General features: G+C 37.0%; 1 protein-coding gene across 1 annotated transcript; it reads left to right on the forward strand.

The window, feature by feature from the left end:
• Positions 1-1,988: 1,988 nt before the first annotated feature.
• Positions 1,989-16,848, forward strand: LOC126825042 (ras-related protein Rab-32). Its single transcript, XM_050554474.2, has 6 exons — positions 1,989-2,067; positions 7,500-7,625; positions 10,640-10,718; positions 11,611-11,792; positions 12,948-13,091; positions 14,890-16,848. The coding sequence occupies exons 1-6, from the start codon at positions 2,065-2,067 to the stop codon at positions 15,001-15,003; spliced, it is 648 nt and encodes a 215-aa protein (XP_050410431.1). The 5' UTR covers positions 1,989-2,064; the 3' UTR covers positions 15,004-16,848.
• Positions 16,849-18,833: the final 1,985 nt, after the last annotated feature.

The following is an 18,833-nucleotide window of genomic DNA, read 5'->3' on the forward strand; positions in this document are numbered from 1 at the left end:
AGTCTACATACGCCGTTTGATTTGTTGCAACGTGTCTAGCCTCGTCCCTCGAGTCTCTTGATACAACTGGGGCTGAAGCGCATTATGGTACACGGTTCGTGTACCAATGGTAAAATGTTTATTTTGTCTTAAATATTGGATATCAGAAGCCCATCTTTTCCCGGTAAGATCACAACAACAATGTTGATTTAAATTGACAAATAATTTGTGTTTTCAATGTTGAAGATTTTGGATGATATTGAGTTGGAGACTTAGCATGTACCATTGTCATGAACCTAAAAGATCCCTTGGCAGTTAGAATTCGATATAAGAGTAGGGCATAGCGATATGCTTGTCTTCATTAGCCCAGTCGGAGCAGAACAGAAGGACGTTAAACCCCATTTCAATTCATTTATTGACTTACATTTTGAGAGGTTTGTTTAACAATAATATTTGATATTCTTTTATCCTTCAACTTCGCTCTGATATTCTCTCCCTTTAATTTACATCCTGGGCCTTCAACCATTTTCGTTCAACTTCGATAGTTAGTATTAACGCTGAAACAATCTGAAAAAAAAATGAAGCAAATTAGGAGTTTAAAGTCTACTGTTCTGCTCTGACTGGGCTAATGATCATGGACATACGCCATACAGTGTGCTATGAGGAAAATTTTACTAGGGTTTTTTTTTAATCTGCACGCCAAGGACCTCAGTTTTCCGACCCATCCGAATGACTATACATTATCCCTTCATCCACACCACTGACAATCCTAATGGACTTTCTCGGGATCTCTGTGGTTAGTGAGCCAATGTTTTACTCACACTGAACTACCATGGCTCCCTGAAAAACAAACGAAAACAAAAATATTGAGTAGGGCCCACATATATGGTTTAAAATAAGCTTGTTTATGAGAGAGAAATTGGGTTTAACGTCCACTCAAAACAAACCAGGTCATTTTGGGACTAACATGTGGTTAATTTGTTTTCTCCATAAATATCATTGCGCATAGCCTGGGTCTTTAGCAGTGGGAGGAAACCGGAGGACTCAGAGAAAACCTACGAGGTTGAACAGGCGACCCTATACTCTTTCTCATGTTCATTCGGGGAATCGAAACTATGCCCAGTTGACTCAATGAGTGAATGACAGACCTCATGATTCAATGCCCACATGCTAACCATTCGGCCATCCAACTCCCAGCTTGTTTTATAACATAGGTGTTGATTTAAAGAGTCAAACTTTGGGCACTAGAGTGCTGCAATTAAAAAAAACTATTTTTTCAAATTCACCTACGGCAACAACACAGAAAGAAGTACAATAATGTACAAAGCTGATGCAATAGTTCTGTATAATTATTATTTATTATACCCCTCCCCCCTCGCAAATTTTTGGATAAAATCAGCGATTCCATTTTTTTTAAGTGGCCTTATTCTAGTAAGTGATTAATATATATTATAATTATATAATAATTTTTTGGAGATTACATCATTGACTATATATGATATATAATATCATATCAACTTGTCCATGATTATACATAGGTCTATATAGTATATTAATAATAATAAAACTTATAAACGCCTGATTTTAAATTCACAATTCAATTGTTGTGACCCTTTTGTGTCGGTTTTTTTTTTCTATATAACTTTTGAACGTTATTGTAAGGTTGGTGTAATGTAATTGAAGAGTCCCGTATCTGAAATATATCTATATTGTTATCATTACGTTATCATAATGATACTGTACTTTTCTTGGGCAGTATCGTTACTTCAAACCACAGCGGCAAATGTCACGTGCACCTGGGCATTTTACGACAGGCAATATTTATTTCTGACTTCTTCAACAAAACATATATTAATTCAGTTGTTGGGTTATTTATCACGCTTTTGTTTTACAACAAACTTTAGCAACTTAATTCATTGAGAAGTCATACACAATTATGAAATAATCCGAACTTGGGACTTCTCGGTCATGAGATTGTCGTAAAAATACAGTCGAGCCCATTTACGGTATTTATTTACGCTGTCATGTGATTTCAATCCAGGTGTTGAGCGATTTACAATATTAAGGCCTTCAGCCGCAACAAAAATGGTGAGTGACATTAAAATCACCGTTTTGTCAGTGTTCATAATCCAACTGAATAAGATCTTATTGCTGACATTCGATCTGATAAATTTAGACTCATTATTTTTCTTTAGATCTAGCGTTGCGGATAGCAGCCGACGCTATTTATAGTAACATTGCAAATATTGGTCCTTCATTTTCTTGTTTGCACCAACATGTCACATGAACAAAATTACCCAAATCACTCAATTTCTAACAGATACAAACATAATTCATTTAAATTCGAATTTGCATATGAATAAAACAAAATAATATTCTTTCAAATAATTACCAAACAATATCCATAGTTTGTTTTAAGTAGGCCTATTAGTATTATTAGGGAATTTTTAAAGAAAGCTAAGCTAGTGCGTGTGTGAGAGCAACATGGCTCTGGTGAGGTGCGTGTGGGCTGGCTTCTCCAGGAGGTTTTGGGTTCTCTCTTGGTGTAGGCTGAGAATCTTCTTCATGATTTTCCAACATGGTTTTCTATTCTCAGTGGCGCAGGATGGAGGACCTCAGGAAGAGAATTGAAGTCGTTGGGATTGGGATGGAAAATCAAGACCCGATGTAGGCCTACAAGGTCACAGAGGTGTGCACGTAAAAGAACCCTTGACAGTTGGAATTTGAAATAGAGAAGGCCATAACACTACTGCCTTTACAAAATTGCACTTATAACACACTGCATGTCCTATGCCTGTCTTCATTACCGTACCACAGTACAGAGAAAACGGACGTCCCTGTATCATTTCATATTTCAATACAATTTTGAATGTTTTATCATTGTTTTATGCCCTGAGTTTGTCATAGATCACATGTCACTATATGCCATGTTTTGTTCTACCGTGAGGGAAATTTTGCCTGAGCAGTGGCACTACGGCCTACTCTTACATGTATGTCGAATTCCAACTGCCAAGGGATCTTTTACGTGCAAGCCAATGTGTACACGAGACCTCGGTTTTTCGTCCCATCCAAATGAATAGACAGCTGTCCTTGTCAGGCCCCCCATCCTGCATAACTGACAAGGAGTACCCACGCTGGAAAATCTGAATGAACTTTCTTGGCCAATGCTGGGATCAAATACCCGACCTCCAGGCTAGCGAGCCAGCGTCTTACCCACATAGCCACCTTGGCCCCCTGTTCCATTATCAAAAACTGAATTAATCTTTACTTTTTATCCTAAATTTCAGTTTTGATGCTAGATTTACATCATTTTATGTTTAGTATTAAAGTCATTACCACATATGTAATAGAACTGGTTAAACACGTTCCAAATATCATTTTAACACAGAGATCATTGCTACGATAGCTGCGTAAATGAAGGTTTCAACAATCGGAGGTGACAAACGCAAAACATGTGTTATTTCTCTATATATAACTGACTGAAGTGACGAGTGATAACACATACACAGGCGAATTTCTGCTATCTGTGTTAAAATTATGTTTGGAATATGTTTAACCAGTTCCATCACCAATATTGTCCTTTAAATCTAGACCTTAACTTAATGGTTCCTGAAGTGATAATTGATAGAAATATCATCTGCATAGTTATATATTGTTCCATTCGGGGGGGGGGGGGGGGGGGGTGGATGGACGAATGGTTAGCCCGTGCACGCTGTATCATAAGATCTGTCATTGAATCAACTGCCATGGTTTCGATTCCCCGGTTGTATGTAACAAGGAGTAGGGTCGCCAGTCCAACCTCTTAGGTTTCCACTGGATTCTCCGGTTTCCTCTCATTGCTAAAGACCCCTACGCATACGCACATGCGAATTATTAAAATAAAATTAACCATATGTTAGTCCCAAAATGACCTAGTTTGTGTTGAGTGGACGTTAAACCCCATTTCTCTCTCTCTCTGTTGTTCATTCTGGTGGCTTCATCACCTTTTTGTGACTCAAATCACCAGCGGATAGCTTTTGCCAAACACCTTACAGTTGTATAAAAAGGGTCATAATGTTTAAATGGTTTCCTAATTATGGATTTAATTGATCTGTGATTTAGAATTGGAAGGATTGGGGTTCAGTGGAATGCACTCAACCCCCACCTCCACCGAAGGGTCTCACAATTGGCAGAAAATAGTAGTCTTCAGACAGGAAGAGGTCAAACTACTAATATTTCTTCCTCCATTTGGCCTTCATATTTTTTTAACAACCCAGGGACGAATATTCCTAGTAGACGAATAGTGCTAAGGGACGAATTGTCTAAGGATGAATTGTCCTCGGGAACGAATTGTCTAGGTTCAAATAGTGCTAGGGGACAAATAGTGCTAGGAGATGAAATGTCCAAGGACGAATTATCCGGGGACAAATAGTGGGGTATGAATAGTCCCCGGGGACGAGTTGTCTGGGGACAAGTTTTCTGAGCTCGAAAAAACACTGAAAATATAATGGTTTTCTCAGTAAGTTTGGGGCATAAGGTCTGAGAGATTGTACATAAGACTACATTGTATATGTCTGCTCATTTATGTGCATCATTCAAGAGACATTAATACAGTGATATATTCGGCTAGGAGGGAGACCACATATTGTAAGGTGTATACATATACACTGAATATAACGATTTTGTCATCAATGATTATAAATGTACTCATTATAATAAATTGAAATTAGGATAATTGAATAGAGAAGAGTAGTTCAGTATCTCAACTGAACCATTTAGTTTCATGCATGAATAATTTAAATTAGCATTCGGAGCATGTTTCATAAGGATGATGTGTTAAGCTTATCAGTATTAATAGAGTGGCATGGATACATGTAGGAATAAATTGGAGTTTTAGCCTAAAAATAGACATGAGGGTAAAAAGTTCAAAAAGAGTGACAAGGGTAAGAAGAAATTTTACTTTAAAAAGTAGACATGAATTTAAAGATGCATTATGTAAGCCCGTGTACACATTGGCGTGCACGTAAAAGATCCCTTGAGAGTTGGAATTCGATATAAGAGTAGCCCGTAGTGCCGCTGTCCGGGCAAAATTTCCCTCATAGCACACTGTATGGCGTATGCCCGTCTTCATTAGCCCAGTATAGGAGCAGAACAGTAGGACGTTAAACCCATTTCATTTCATTTTCATTTTGCATTATGTAAGAGCAGTATCTGCCTATTGCAGGTCTGTTTTGTGGCTTCAAATGTTATATAAATTATGAGTATTTAGTCATTTACTCACATGGCAAGGTGTTAATCAACTCTCTAGAATATCAGATGGCTGAGATTTAAATGGATATTAATACATGTGAGATTTTAAAATTTAACGATAAAATGCATCCGATCTGTATTAAATTTATATGCAATATTTGAGTTAGTAAAACAAAGAAACTTCTAGGGTTATGGTCCTTGTTTCACTTTGATAAACTCCCTGTGAACCCTTTGACTGTATTTAATTGATGTCAGTGTCTTGTAAATGCACTTATTACCTACAAAAGAATATATATGCGACAACAATTGTCGACTGCTAGGACTATTTACCTGATGTGGGCATATGTTTCTTTGCCTGGCAATCTATTTATTATTATTTATTATTTTTTTTTAACTATTATAGCAAGAATGGCTAGCTTTTATCTAAATTTTACACAATGCATCTTTAACATTTTATCATTGAGTCAGTTGGTGTGTTTTCAATTCCAAGCTTGCGTGACGAGTAGAGTTGCTTGCCTAACTGGGAATCAAGGTGGCTAAGTCGGTAAGATGCTGACTCAGTAGCATGGAGGTCGGGTGTTCAATCCCTGCATTGACCAAGAAAGTTCTTTCCGATTTTCCGGCGTGGTTCCCCCCTTGTCAGTGATGCAGGACGGAGGGCCTGACAAGGACAGCTGTCTAGTCCTTCAGATGAGACAAAAAACTGAGGTCCCGTGTATACATTGGAATGCACGTAAAAGATCCATTGGCAGTTGGAATTCGATATAAGAGTAGGCGATCGTGGCGCTGCCCGGGCAAAATTTCCCTCATAGCACACTGTATGGCGTATGCCCGTCTTCATTAGCCCAGTATAGGAGCAGAACAGTAGGACGTTAAACCCTATTTCTTTCATTTTTTCATTTCATTTCGCTTGCCTAACCATGTTTGATTCCAAAAGCTAATAAACACCTCTACAATGTCAAGTGAACTAGTTTCTGTTTAGTGGATATTAAACTATTAAGTCTACTCTGTGTGTTATATTAATGTTCTTCATTCTGTCACCATTGTTGACATTGATTTAGTTCTTTATAAATCCAAGTGACAAATATTCAGCTAATATTTATATATATCATGAGATCTAAGCTCTGCTCGAATTCAGTCTTCTCTTGTGGACCGGAACTGGATAGAACTTGATGGACTCCGCAGGATTGTTCTAGATTGAATCAAACTTGTTCATCCTATTATAATTGTTATGTTGTTTATCCTATTGTTATTTATATGTTGTTTTATCCTTTTATAATTGTTGTTATGTTGTTTATCTTGTTGTTTTATCGTATTATTATTATAATTACTTTTATTTCTGACGCATCTGGGGGGGTTGGATGGCCGAATGGTTAGCATGTGCGCCTGTATCATCCCTAATCATAAGGCCTGTCATTGAGTCAACTGGCGTGGTTTCGAATCCCCGGTTGTACGTGACAAGGAGTGGGGTCGCCTGTCCAACCTCGTGGGTTTTCTCTGGGGCCTCCGGTTTCCTCACACTGCTAAAGAACCCTACACGCAAGCGAATTATTGAAATGAATTTTAAAAAAAACATATGTTAGTCCCGAAATGACTTAGTTTGTGTCGAGTGAACGTTAAACTTCATTTCTCTCTGTCCCTTCAGATGTACCTATGATGGCTCAGTGAGTAGACGCTGGCTCGCTAACCTAGGTGTCCTGTGGTCCATCCCGTGTTGGACGAGAAAGTTCATCAGGATTTTCCGGTATGGTTCCCTCATGTCAGTGGTGCCAGAAAGAGGGGCTGGCAAGGGAAACATATAGTCATTTGGATGGGATGAAAAATCAAGTTGCCATGTACATGTACTCAATGGCGTGAACATAAAAAAATCCTTGAGAGCTGGAATTTGATATAACAGTGGGCTGTAGCGCGGCTGTCTGTGCAAAATTTCCCTCAAAACGCATGGTGCATATGCCCATCTTCATTAGCCCAGTTGGAGCAGAAAAGCAGTATGTTCAACCCAATTTCATTTTATTTTTTCAGGCAGCAAGAGTGGTGGGATGGCCAAATGGTTAACACGTGTGCACTGTACCATAAGGTCTGTCAATGAATCAACAGGCGTAATTTCGATTCCCCAGTTGTATGTGACAAGGAGTAGGGTCGCCTTTCCAACCTCTTGGGTTTTCTCTGGGTCCTCCGGTTTCCTCCCACTGCTAAAGACACCATACGCTCCAGCGAATTATTGAAATAAAATTGAATCCTATGTTAGTCCCGAGTGGATGTTAAACCCCATTTGTCTCTTTCTCTTTCAGGCAGCAGGAGGTGAGAAGAAAGAACATCTTTATAAGATTCTAGTCATAGGAGAATTAGGTACAGGAAAAACCAGTATAATCAAAAGATATGTTCATCAGTTCTTCTCACAGCATTATAGAGCAACTGTATCCTTTATTATTCCAAGAATAACAAAGTTAACAGGAGGGAGGATGTATTCCAATCTCATTAAAATACAGGTCCTATTTCGTTTTTTGTTTTTTTATAATTCAGAATTTAGTTTTACTTGTCTTTACTACCCTAGGATCTGGAAGAGTTGTTATATAACCCGCCTTGTGGTTGATGTGAGGGATTAGCCAATGAAATGGTCTGCTGCAGCGAGTTGCATGGAACTGTGGGTATCCTACTAGAAACATCAATGCTGATTGGTTAATCAAATGTCTAATGTCGTAGGGTCATGTAGTAGAGGCCATCAAAAGTTTAAAAAAACAAAATGAAATATAGATCAGTATTAGTTGTATGTCTGAGGAATATCTTGGAAGAATTTGGTAAGCATGTATCCGCAATATTTCTCTTATAACACACTGTCTGAGTATATCCGTATTTATTAGCCCAATTAGAGTAGAAAAGTAGGATATATAACTTCATTCATTCATTCATTCATTCATTCATTCATTTATATAAGACATGGTATTACACTAGAGACTGAAGCTTGATCATTGTGACGCAAATTGTCTGCACAGGAAACAGGAAGAAGTTTCAAGATTTAAAAAAAAAACATTTCCTCTTAAGAACGAGGTCTATCATTGTTCAGGAATGTTTGACGCTTTGACCTTTCCGTCAGAGACTTATACATGTAGCTCCTCCCACTTTCATAAACCTTGCCCAATGACGTCACCTTAGACAACATTGACTCAATTTTTAATCCTCCCTGTTAATTTTTCAGTTTAATTTATGAAAGAGCCTCCAAATTAAGGAAACGATTGATTTAGTTTAAACAATGTTTTATTCAATTTAATCAGATTGAAAAACAGTCAAGAGGCTAAATAAATTCTCTCCAAAAAAAGAGAGAGAGAGAAATGGGGTTGAACGTCCACACTGATACAAACTAGGTCATTTCGGGAGTAACTTATGGTTCAATTTTAATTCATTGATTAGCTTGCATGTAGGGGTATTTAGCAGTGGGAGGAAACCGGAGTACTCATAGAAAACTCACAAGGTTTTTATGTTATAAATTATAAAATAAAAACAGGAAAACACAACCATTGATCTACCAATGTGTTCACAGGCAGGGAGGGTGGGGTGGGGTGGGAGAGGGGAACAATGGGGTCCAAAGCCTCATTTGCTGGCTCAGAGCATATATTTTTTCTCTCCGACATTCATGGAGATAACATCGAAAAAACTAACATGCAAAATATTGCCGTTATTTTTGTTCACTCCACTAAAATCTTTTACATGTATCAACCTAAATGAACAAAGCGTCTGGTTTTTTTCAAATTCGTGGGTAGTTACCCTTGACTTGCGAAATATTGCCGTTATTTTTGCTCACTCCACTAAAATCTTTTACATGTGTCAACCTAAGTGAACAAAGCTTCTGATTTTATCCAATTCGTGGGTAGTTACCCTTGACTTAGCACAAAACTTAAATTCTTGAATTCTCTCCACCTTGGACACGCCCCTTTGTTCATAACTTGATGGCATTTATTTATGTAACAGAATTGATTCACCTACGATTAATCACACATTATGCAAGAGCTAAATCTGCCTATTGCAGGTCTTTCTTTAGGCCTATACAGTGATTTTAAGATAAGGTTTTCTTATCTAATCTTCCATAATGTATCTTTCAGAAGCACAAAAAGCAAACTTTAAGTGTGGAATTAGTTCTGTACAAGTGTTCATATTATTGTCCAGCGCCTTTTGAAGAAAGCAGGCGACTATTAAAATGGGTTCATCCGTCTGTCCGTCTGTCTGTCCGTCACACTTTTTAGGACACAATAACTCTCTTTCTAATTAAGCTAGAATGTTCAAACTTGGTGTTGGTGTTTATTTGGTCAATACCTTGATGGAGTTTGAAGATGAGCATTTTCGGCTTAGGGTAAGCAGAGATAAGCAATTTGATTGGTCGATGCTTTGGGACACGATCACTTTAGTTCTAATTAAGTGAGAGTGATGAAACTTGTTGTATGGTTTCATTACATCAATACCTTGACTAAGTTCGATAATGAGCATTTTCTGCTCAGGGTAAGCAGAGCGATAAGCAATTTGATTGGCCAAGATTTTGGAACACAATAACTCTCCTTCTAATTGAGCTAGAATGTTCAAACTTGGTGTAGGTGTTTATTGGGTCAATGCCTTGATGGAGTTCGAAGATGAACATTTTCTGCTTAGAGTAAGCAGAGATAAGCAATTGATTGGTTGATGCTTTTGGACACGATAACTTTAGTTCTGATTAAGTGAGAGTGAGGACACTTGGTGTATGGCTTTATTACATCAATACCTGTACTAAGTTCGATAATGAACATTTTTTGCTGAGGGTGAGCAGAGCGATAAGCAATTTGATTGGTCGAGATGTTGGAACACAATAACTCTCCTTCTAATTGAGGTAGAATGTTCAAACTTTGTGTAGGCATTCATTAGGTGAATCTCTTGACGGAGTTCGATGGTGAACATTGTCTGCTTAAGGTAGGCAGAGATAAGCAATCTGATTGGTTAATGCTTTAGGGGCACGATAACTTTGGTTATAATGAAGTGAGAGCGATTACCTTGACTAAGTTCGACTGTGCGAATTTTCTGTCTGGGCTAAGGAGCGATAAGCAATTTAATTGGTCAAGACTTTGGAACATAAAAACTCTGCATTTAATTGAGGTAAAATGTTTAAACCTGATGTAGATGTTCATAAGGTGAGTGTCTTGACTGATTTCAATGATTAACATTTCAAGCTAAAGCTAAGCAGATCTAATCAATTTCATTGGTCGATGCTTTGGGACAAGATAATCTTGATTCTATCTGATAGAGAGTGATGAAACTTAGTGTGTAGTTTAATTGCTCGATACTTTTGAAAAAAGATAAATGTGTGATTAATTAATAATGTGTGATCTATTTATTTTGGGATTTCGGCGGGGGACATCAATCTCACTGTTGGCTTGTTATTATTATTATTGATCTTTAATTAATGAAATAGATTGGTGTAGACTTTGCTTTAAAAGTATTAAATTGGGATGCAGACACATTGATAAGACTTCAGTTATGGGATATAGCAGGTACAGTATGGTTATAGTAGGGCTCGTGCTTCAGCCATATTTGTCAGCCTAGACTGACTGGCTTTCAAATTGACCGAAACAATAACTGACCTGTTAGTCAATTTATGTCAAACTTTGAATGTCAAAGAATTTACCCATACAACAGTAAGCACTGATATATTTAGAGCTTGTCTTCTATGTGTAAAAGCAATTTAAGATATATAGGTATCCAAAATATTTGGATAATATGAGAGAGAGAGAGAGAGTTTTACGTGACACAAACTAGGTCATTTCGGGTCATTGCGCGTAGGGGTCTTTAGCAGTGTGGATAAAATCTTGCCCTTATTGTTAAAATAGTTGGACATTCTAACTCTTGGGTTGATTGGCAGAAAGATGACCACCATCATGATCAGTCGCATTATTTCTGTCAGGTCTTTCTTGTAAATCAAATTTGTTTCATTTTGAGTGAATACAGGCCTGGGGCCTGTTTCATGAAATCTTAACTAAAGATAAAATCCAAATTTTAGTAGATACTTCAACTTTGATTGGCTAAGGACTAAAATCAATTTAATATTATCCAATCAAATTACTAAAATTTGAATTTTATCTTAGTTAAAGTTTCGTGAAGCAGGCCCCTGGTATAGCGCAGTTGATGCTTACGGCTGACCCCAAGCTCAGATATATATTAATATGATATTTTTTGTATATCTTGCAATGTCTATGTAGGTTACCTTGTCCACAGGTTTGTCTTATCAGTTTTGTGTTGTGTGCTGTTGTGTCCTCCTGCACTTAATATTTAAAAGGAGGAGTCCAGTCCTTACAGATTCTAATTTTACTTCTTTTGTCCATCTTTGTCAGTCAACAATGTAGGACGTTGTACCCTAAGTCATTTGTTTTGTTTATATGTTGGCAGGTCAGGAGAGATTTGGCAATATGACTAGGGTATATTATAAGGAAGCTGTTGGAGCTTTCGTGGTGTTTGATGTTACAAGAGCATCCACGTTTGAAGCAGTTTCCAAATGGAAGAATGACCTTGATAGTAAAGTTCAGTTACCAGATGGTTCACCAGTACCTTGTGTTTTATTAGCAAATAAAGTAAGTATTCCTCATTAGGTAGAGGTTTAACATCCAGTCAAAGTCGGGGGAAACTGAAGGACCCAGAGAAAACCAACAAGGTTCAGCAGGTGGTCCTACTCCTTGACATGTACAAGCAACGGATTGAGGCGCCCAGATTAAATGACTCAAGTGGGAACCAAGTTTGAAATATTGTAAGATTCTCTTCGGCCCACTACTTTGGCACAATGGAAGTTAATGAACGATTCACCAGCCAATGCTGCATGGTATTCTTGTTGAGAACCCAATGCTCTCCCCATTCAACTACTGCAGCTCCTGGAAGTTAATGAACGATTTACCAGTCAATGCTACGGGATATTCTAGATGACAGTCCAGTGTCTTTACTGTCTAGACTACTACACACCCCTGGAAGTATATGAAGGTCTCACAAGCCAGTGCTGAAGGGCTTTCTAATAGAGAGTCCAGTGCCTTTATTGACCACCCCTCCCCTCCCCCCCCCCCCCCCAAGCCGTTTAGGGTTGGTTCACCGGTTAATGCTGCAGAATTTTGATTATTAGCAATGTTGTCCTCGAGAAAGGGGCTGTCCAAACGTTCAACCAATATTTTATGCTGGTTATTTAATATAAAATCATAAATTGAAATATGTCAACGTTTTCTTACTCTGTTTGCGCGGGCAGGTGGGCGACTGGTTTTCGAGATCTATCCACAGGTTATTCGTTTGGAACAAGTGTTGAAATGGACCAAAATTCTGAAACCAGATACTTATTGTTAAAACATAGATCACAGAAGGGGGGTTGGATGGCCGAATGGTTAGCACGTGCGCGCACTGTATCATATGGTCTCTCATTGAGTCAACTGGTGTGGTTTCGATTCCCCAGTTGTATGTGTCAAGGAGAAGGGTCGCCTGTCCAACCTCATGGGTTTTCTCCGGGTCCTCCGGTTTCCTACCACTGCTAAAAGACCCCAACGCGCAAGCGAATTATAGAAATAAAATTAAACCATGTGTTAGTCCCGAAATGACCTAGTTTGTGTCGAGTGGACTCAAACCCCATTTCTCTCTCTCTCTAGATCACAGAATTTGATAAATAAATTGGTTCTACTTGAATTGTTTTATATTGATCACAAGAATTAAATAAATAAAATGGTTCTACTTTGTTTTACATTGATGTATTTTAGTGTGACCAAGCAAAAGAAGGTTTAGTGAATAACACCGCTCAGATGGATGAATTTTGTAAAGAAAAAGGTTTTATTGGATGGTATGAGACATCAGCTAAAGAAAATATTAATATAGATGAAGCGGCTCGTTTTCTTGTCACAAAAGTGAGTTATTACATTAAAGTTACAATTTCATATTTTTAAGTTATATTTTTAAAATGTATTAAAATAAAGCCCTAAAATAGATGGTATCTATAAACAGTCCTACCTTGTTAAAGAATAATCCTATTAATCCTATAATTCACTATTGCCAGTTGAGAAATTGGCAAAAATATAATTTTCAACTTCAAATTCAAACGTTTGAAGATAGCTATTCCATGGTGGGGAATAGGAAAACAAGGGAGGTAATTGTGTTATTATTTCCAGTGTGAAGATTTTTAAGTGTGAGAAAGATAACCTATGATCGTATAATAGCGAGTTGACAACCTATTGAGCAAAAAGACATAGAAATAATTATGTTTTGACTTTCTTAGAAAATATGAAATTGTAAATTTAAACGTGCATTGTGTTAGATTTAGACAAAGAGCTAACAGTTCTTGCTATAACAGTTAAAAAATGCATTATGTAAGATTTAGATAAAGAGCTAACAGTTCTTGCTATAACAGTTAAAAAATAGATAATGAAATGGACACAAGCTGAAAATTTCAGTAAAATTACCTCATCCTGAGCGGAGATATTGTCGATTACAAAACAATGTAGTCACGATTGTCATTGCTACCATTGTTACCATAATAAACAAAGTCTTGATTATCTATTTTTATATACCCACATTTTAGTGTTCAGGTATATTGTCGTCGCTCCTGTTCATCCGTCCGGCCAAAATTTGTTTGTGGATACTCTGCAGGTCACAATTTTTATCCGATTTTGGTTTATCTCCAAAAGATCTTGGTTCCTTTATAAATTGGGATGTATTGGACTGTAACTTCATGGATTGTGTCCCCTGATTGTATGAAAAGTCACGTTTTTAGCTTGTGGCCACTCTGGAGGTCACAATTTTTATCCAATTTTGATGAAACTTGAAATGAATGTTTATAACCCAAAGATCTCGGTTTCTTTTCGATATCGGACTGTAACTTCTTGGATTATGGCCCCTAAATCACGTTTTTAGTTTGTGGTCCCTCTTGAAATATAGCTCTTGAATAATGCCACTTTAATAATGTTCATCACTATATAAATGGCAGTTAAAATTATACTTTAGATAAAGATAAAGTCTGTTATTATGTATCATTCAAGCACTGAGTAAGATGTTGTCTTGCAAACCCTTGATGATTGGAATAATAAGAGTAGTGCTGCTGTCCGGGCTAAATTTCCCTCACTGCACACTGTATGGAATGCCTGTCTTCATTAGGCCAGCCGGAGCAGAACAGTAGAGCGTTAAACCCCATTTCATTTCACTCCAAGAGTTGGGGGGTTGGATGGCCCAATGGTTAGGGTGTGCGCGCCGTATCATAAGGGCTGTCATTGAGTCAACTAGCTTGGTTTCGATTCCCTGGTTGTACGTGACAAGGAGTTGGGTCGCCTGTCCAACCTTGTGGGTTTTCTCCGGTTCCTCCGGTTTCCTCCCACTGCTAAAGAACCCTATGCGCAGGCGAATTATTGAAATAAAATTGAACCATATGTTGGTCCCGAAATGACCTAGTTTCTCTCTCTCTCACCCCAAGAGTTATTTCCCCTTGCTTACTTTGAATTGCCCTGGCTAACTTTGTTGAATTTCCCTTACAGAACACTGCATGATGTATGCCCGTCTTCATTAGCAAAAAAGTAAGAAATGAAACCCCATTTCATTTCAAATATAAACACTATTTTTGAAGCACTGAATTTAGAACTTATAATAGTTTTTTTTAAGTATCATTGAATCGCTGATTTTAAAACTTATTAAAGCATGATTTTTATTCTTCTTCAGATTTTAGAGAAAGATAAAGCAATGAAACTAGGAGACAACGATCATGACAATGATAAGATAGTTATAGACTCTAACAGACCAGCCGGTGTAGAGAAAAAATCAACATGTTGCTGATAGTATTCACATGAATTAAATTTTTTATATTTTACTATTTTTATATAAATAAATTTGTACATTTATCTTTATATTGATATTATCGGCGAATTTTAAAGATGCATTATGTAAGATTTAGATAAAGAGCTGGCCGTTCTTGTTAATTCAAAATGAACATATTGAAAATTTCAGTCATATTACTTTATAATAAACAATAATGAATTATTAAATGGAGTGGTTATTCTAATCCATTTAATATCATGGCCATCTAATGATCTAGAATGCATCTTTAAATACAAACAGAGATTACTCTTATATCATTTTGAATTTGAGACAAGTGAATCAATCATTCATTTTTCGTTTAATACCCCATATTAACGGCTTACTCATGAAAACCTAACAAAAAATACAGCTTTTTCATTGGATAAGAGTTAAAATAAAATACAGCTTTTTCACTGGATAAGATTTAAAATGAAATACAGCTTTTTCATTCGATAAGATTTAAAATTCTAAAATAAATTTGAGCTCTTAGCCAATGAAAAGTCTGAATCCTTAATATATTTTAGTTTAAATTGTCATGCGTAAGGTCCAGAGTATTTAACTGAATTGAATTTAAAGCAGATAATTGAAAGTGGGGGCAATTCTTGATTCTCACTGATGAGAAAGAGTGACAGTATCATAAAGACCAACTGATAATCAGTTACGATATGTATCACAAAGTTGTCATAATGCAATAGATGTTTCGCGATACCTATTACTACGTAGTTGTCACGATACATATTGCAATACCAATGTGTCGCAATACCTATACCTATTGCTATGCAGATGTAACGCCGCTACAATTCAATTAGCAATCCACAACCAGGCCACAAATTTTACAAGAAAACCCAACTTTGATACTGAATAGATTAATATCTGTATTTTAAAGTAAGGCCACACCAATTTTATTTTCTGTTCTCTGGGAACACTGGTAAACATTAAAAAAATCCAAAGTACTTGGTTGCACTGTTCAAAAAGATTTTAGTTCCAAATTTTAAGCTCAACATCTTTCATGTACGGTAGCAGATTTAGGACACGGAAAAAAAAAAAATATCTCGTGCAAGAGGGGGGGGGGGGGTATCCACTCCGTCACTTCAGTTTTGGATGGGCTGAAAAAACGAACAATTGAATATCTTTATTCTGCAAGTTTATCATCAAATTATGCACAAAATTATACAGCTTAAAACATCGGTTGAGACATTTTCGGTTGTATTAACTCGAGCGCTCAACTTAATTATTTTGAGCGCTCGACTTAATTATCTCAAGCTCTCGAATTAATTATCTCAAGCGCTCGACTTATCATCTCAAGCACCCAAGATATTATTTTTTCTTTGCGTGTCCTAAAACGGCCACCGTATTCATGTGATTTAAGTGGCTGTTTTTTTTATCAATGCCTTGTAAAACTGAAAATCAAATTAGTTTGGTCTGAGTAGATTATGAATATTCTGTTAACATGAGTTGTGACAGAGTTTTTCAGTACAATGTGAGTCATTTTGTACCAGATATCTGTAAAATATATAGAATAATTTATAACAATCTCAAGTATCATAACTTATGATTAATTAGATAAAGTGTGTTGTGAACAGTGAACCATATATCATGCTCAATTGTGTTAAAACGCACTGAGGTCATTGACTGGAGAAAAACTGTTAAATACTAAACAGTGGGGTAGGTGGAGGTAATCTGTGTAGCAGCAAACTGTCTTTTTAAGGATCTCAAGATGCTTGGTGGATCAATGAGTGGTCGTGAACAAAATAAGTAAAAGTACCCTAACCCAAGAGAGAGAGAGAGAGAGAGGGAGAGGGAGGGAGGGAGAGAGAGAGGGAGAGAGAGAGGGAGGGAGAGAGAGAGAGAAGAGAGAGAGAGTCCACTCGACACAAGCTAGGTCATTTTGGGACTAACATACGATTCAATTTTATTTCAATTATTCTCTTGTGCGTAGGGGTCTGTTAGCAGTGGGAAGAAACCGGAGGACCCGGAGAAAACCCAGGCGACCCTAATCCTTGTCACGTTGGACAGGCAACCTTAATCCTTGTCACGTACAACCGGGGAATCGAAACCACGCCAGTTGACTCAATGGCAGACCTTACGATACAACACGCACTCGCTAACCATTTAGCCATCGTATCCCCCTCTAACCCAAGAGACTGTATCGATCGGATTAGTTTATCATAATAAGGTTTTGGTCATAATCGACCATCATCAGATGGTGATCACGTGGCTAAGTGGGTAAGACGCTGGCTGGCTAGCCTGGAGGTCGGGTGTTCGATCCCTGCATTGCCTGAGAAAGTTCATCCAGATTTTCCGGCCTGGTTCCCCCTTGTCAGTGATGTAGGACGGAGGGCCTGACAAGGACAGCTGTCTAGTCGTTCGGATGGGACAAAAAAACGAGTTCCTGTGTACACATTGGTGTGCACGTAAAAGATCCCTTGACATTTGGAATTCCATATAAGAGAAGACCGTAGTGCTGCTGTCCAGGCAAAATTTCCCTCATAGCACACTGTATGGTGTATGTCTGTCTTCATTAGCCCAGTTCGGAGCAGAACAGTAGGACTTTAAACCCCTTTTCATTTCATTTCATTTCCATCATCAGATACATCAGAAGATCGATTAAGATCGAAACATTAACATTTTAAACTAATCAACACAGTGTCTGTTCTTCTTGGGTTAGGTTCTCAATCCTTTACTTCTTTGTTTAAAACATCGAAACCATGCCACTTGACTGAACGACAGACCTTATGATCTAAAGGGCACATGTTAATCATTCCACACACCCCCCCCCCCCCCACTGGTATCAATGTAAACAGCTGTAAACTGAAGTTTATTAGTATTTATATGTACCTGATGTGTTCAAATTAATGTTTTTAATTAATATCTGTACATTTAACATTCAGTTATAGATTATAATTCTATAAATACCGGTAGTTTGAACTTCTTAATATTCACCACCTTATAGACAGAGATAGACTTGTCAGCAACAGATCAGTTTATATTTAAAGATGCATTATGTAAGATTTAGAGAAAGAGCTGGCCATACATGCTATAATTGTTCAAAAATAGATAATGTATATTAAAAATTTCATTCAAGTTACTTGATTCTATGTTATCACTGATTGAAGTTTTGGCATAGATTACTTAAGGTTACTTGTTAATTGACTCAGTCTCGCTTCTCCATTTTTCAATTAAATCATTGAATGGCAATCCAATTCGTGTACATTAGATATTCTAGATAGTTGATTGTCATGTGAATAAATGTCTAAATAATAGTTTATTTTATATAAAATTTGATCATTTGAAGCCAAAATAAAGACCTGTAATAGACAGATTTAGCTCTTACATAATTCATCTTTAAAGGGTGTATTGCTCTATTCTTTGAAGCCGTAAAAAAAGACAAAAATGTGTCTCAAAGCACACAATAATGTAATATGAATGTATATAAAGAGATTTATGTTCAATTTTAAAACAATTTATTGTAATTTGTAATCTATTATGTGTGGTGAAATATGTGAACAGTAAAAATTGTTCTTGCTCACGTAAAATTGTTTGAATGTACAAAATGAATAATACTCTAGAAACAACATTAATTGCTAGATTAGTTAGATGAAGAATCCTGTTCATTTTCAGAGATTTCTTATAATTACATTTAGAGTTATTGTCCTTGCTCACGTAAAATCGTTTGAATGTACAAAATGAATAATACACTAGAAACCACATTGATTAGTTAGATGAAGAATCCTATTCATTTTCAGACATTTTTTTATAATTATATTTAGAGTTATTGTCCTTGCTGACATAAAGTCTTTTGAATGTAC

Source organism: Patella vulgata, chromosome 1 (assembly GCF_932274485.2).
Source record: "Patella vulgata chromosome 1, xgPatVulg1.2, whole genome shotgun sequence".
NCBI classification, from domain to species: domain Eukaryota; kingdom Metazoa; phylum Mollusca; class Gastropoda; family Patellidae; genus Patella; species Patella vulgata.

Excerpts from the sequence above, each read along its gene's own strand:
- LOC126825042 (XM_050554474.2), top strand. Across the intron at positions 7,626-10,639 it reads CACAGCATTATAGAGCAACT|ATTGGTGTAGACTTTGCTTT; the intron begins GTATCCTTTATT and ends TTAATGAAATAG. Across the intron at positions 11,793-12,947 it reads GTGTTTTATTAGCAAATAAA|TGTGACCAAGCAAAAGAAGG; the intron begins GTAAGTATTCCT and ends GATGTATTTTAG.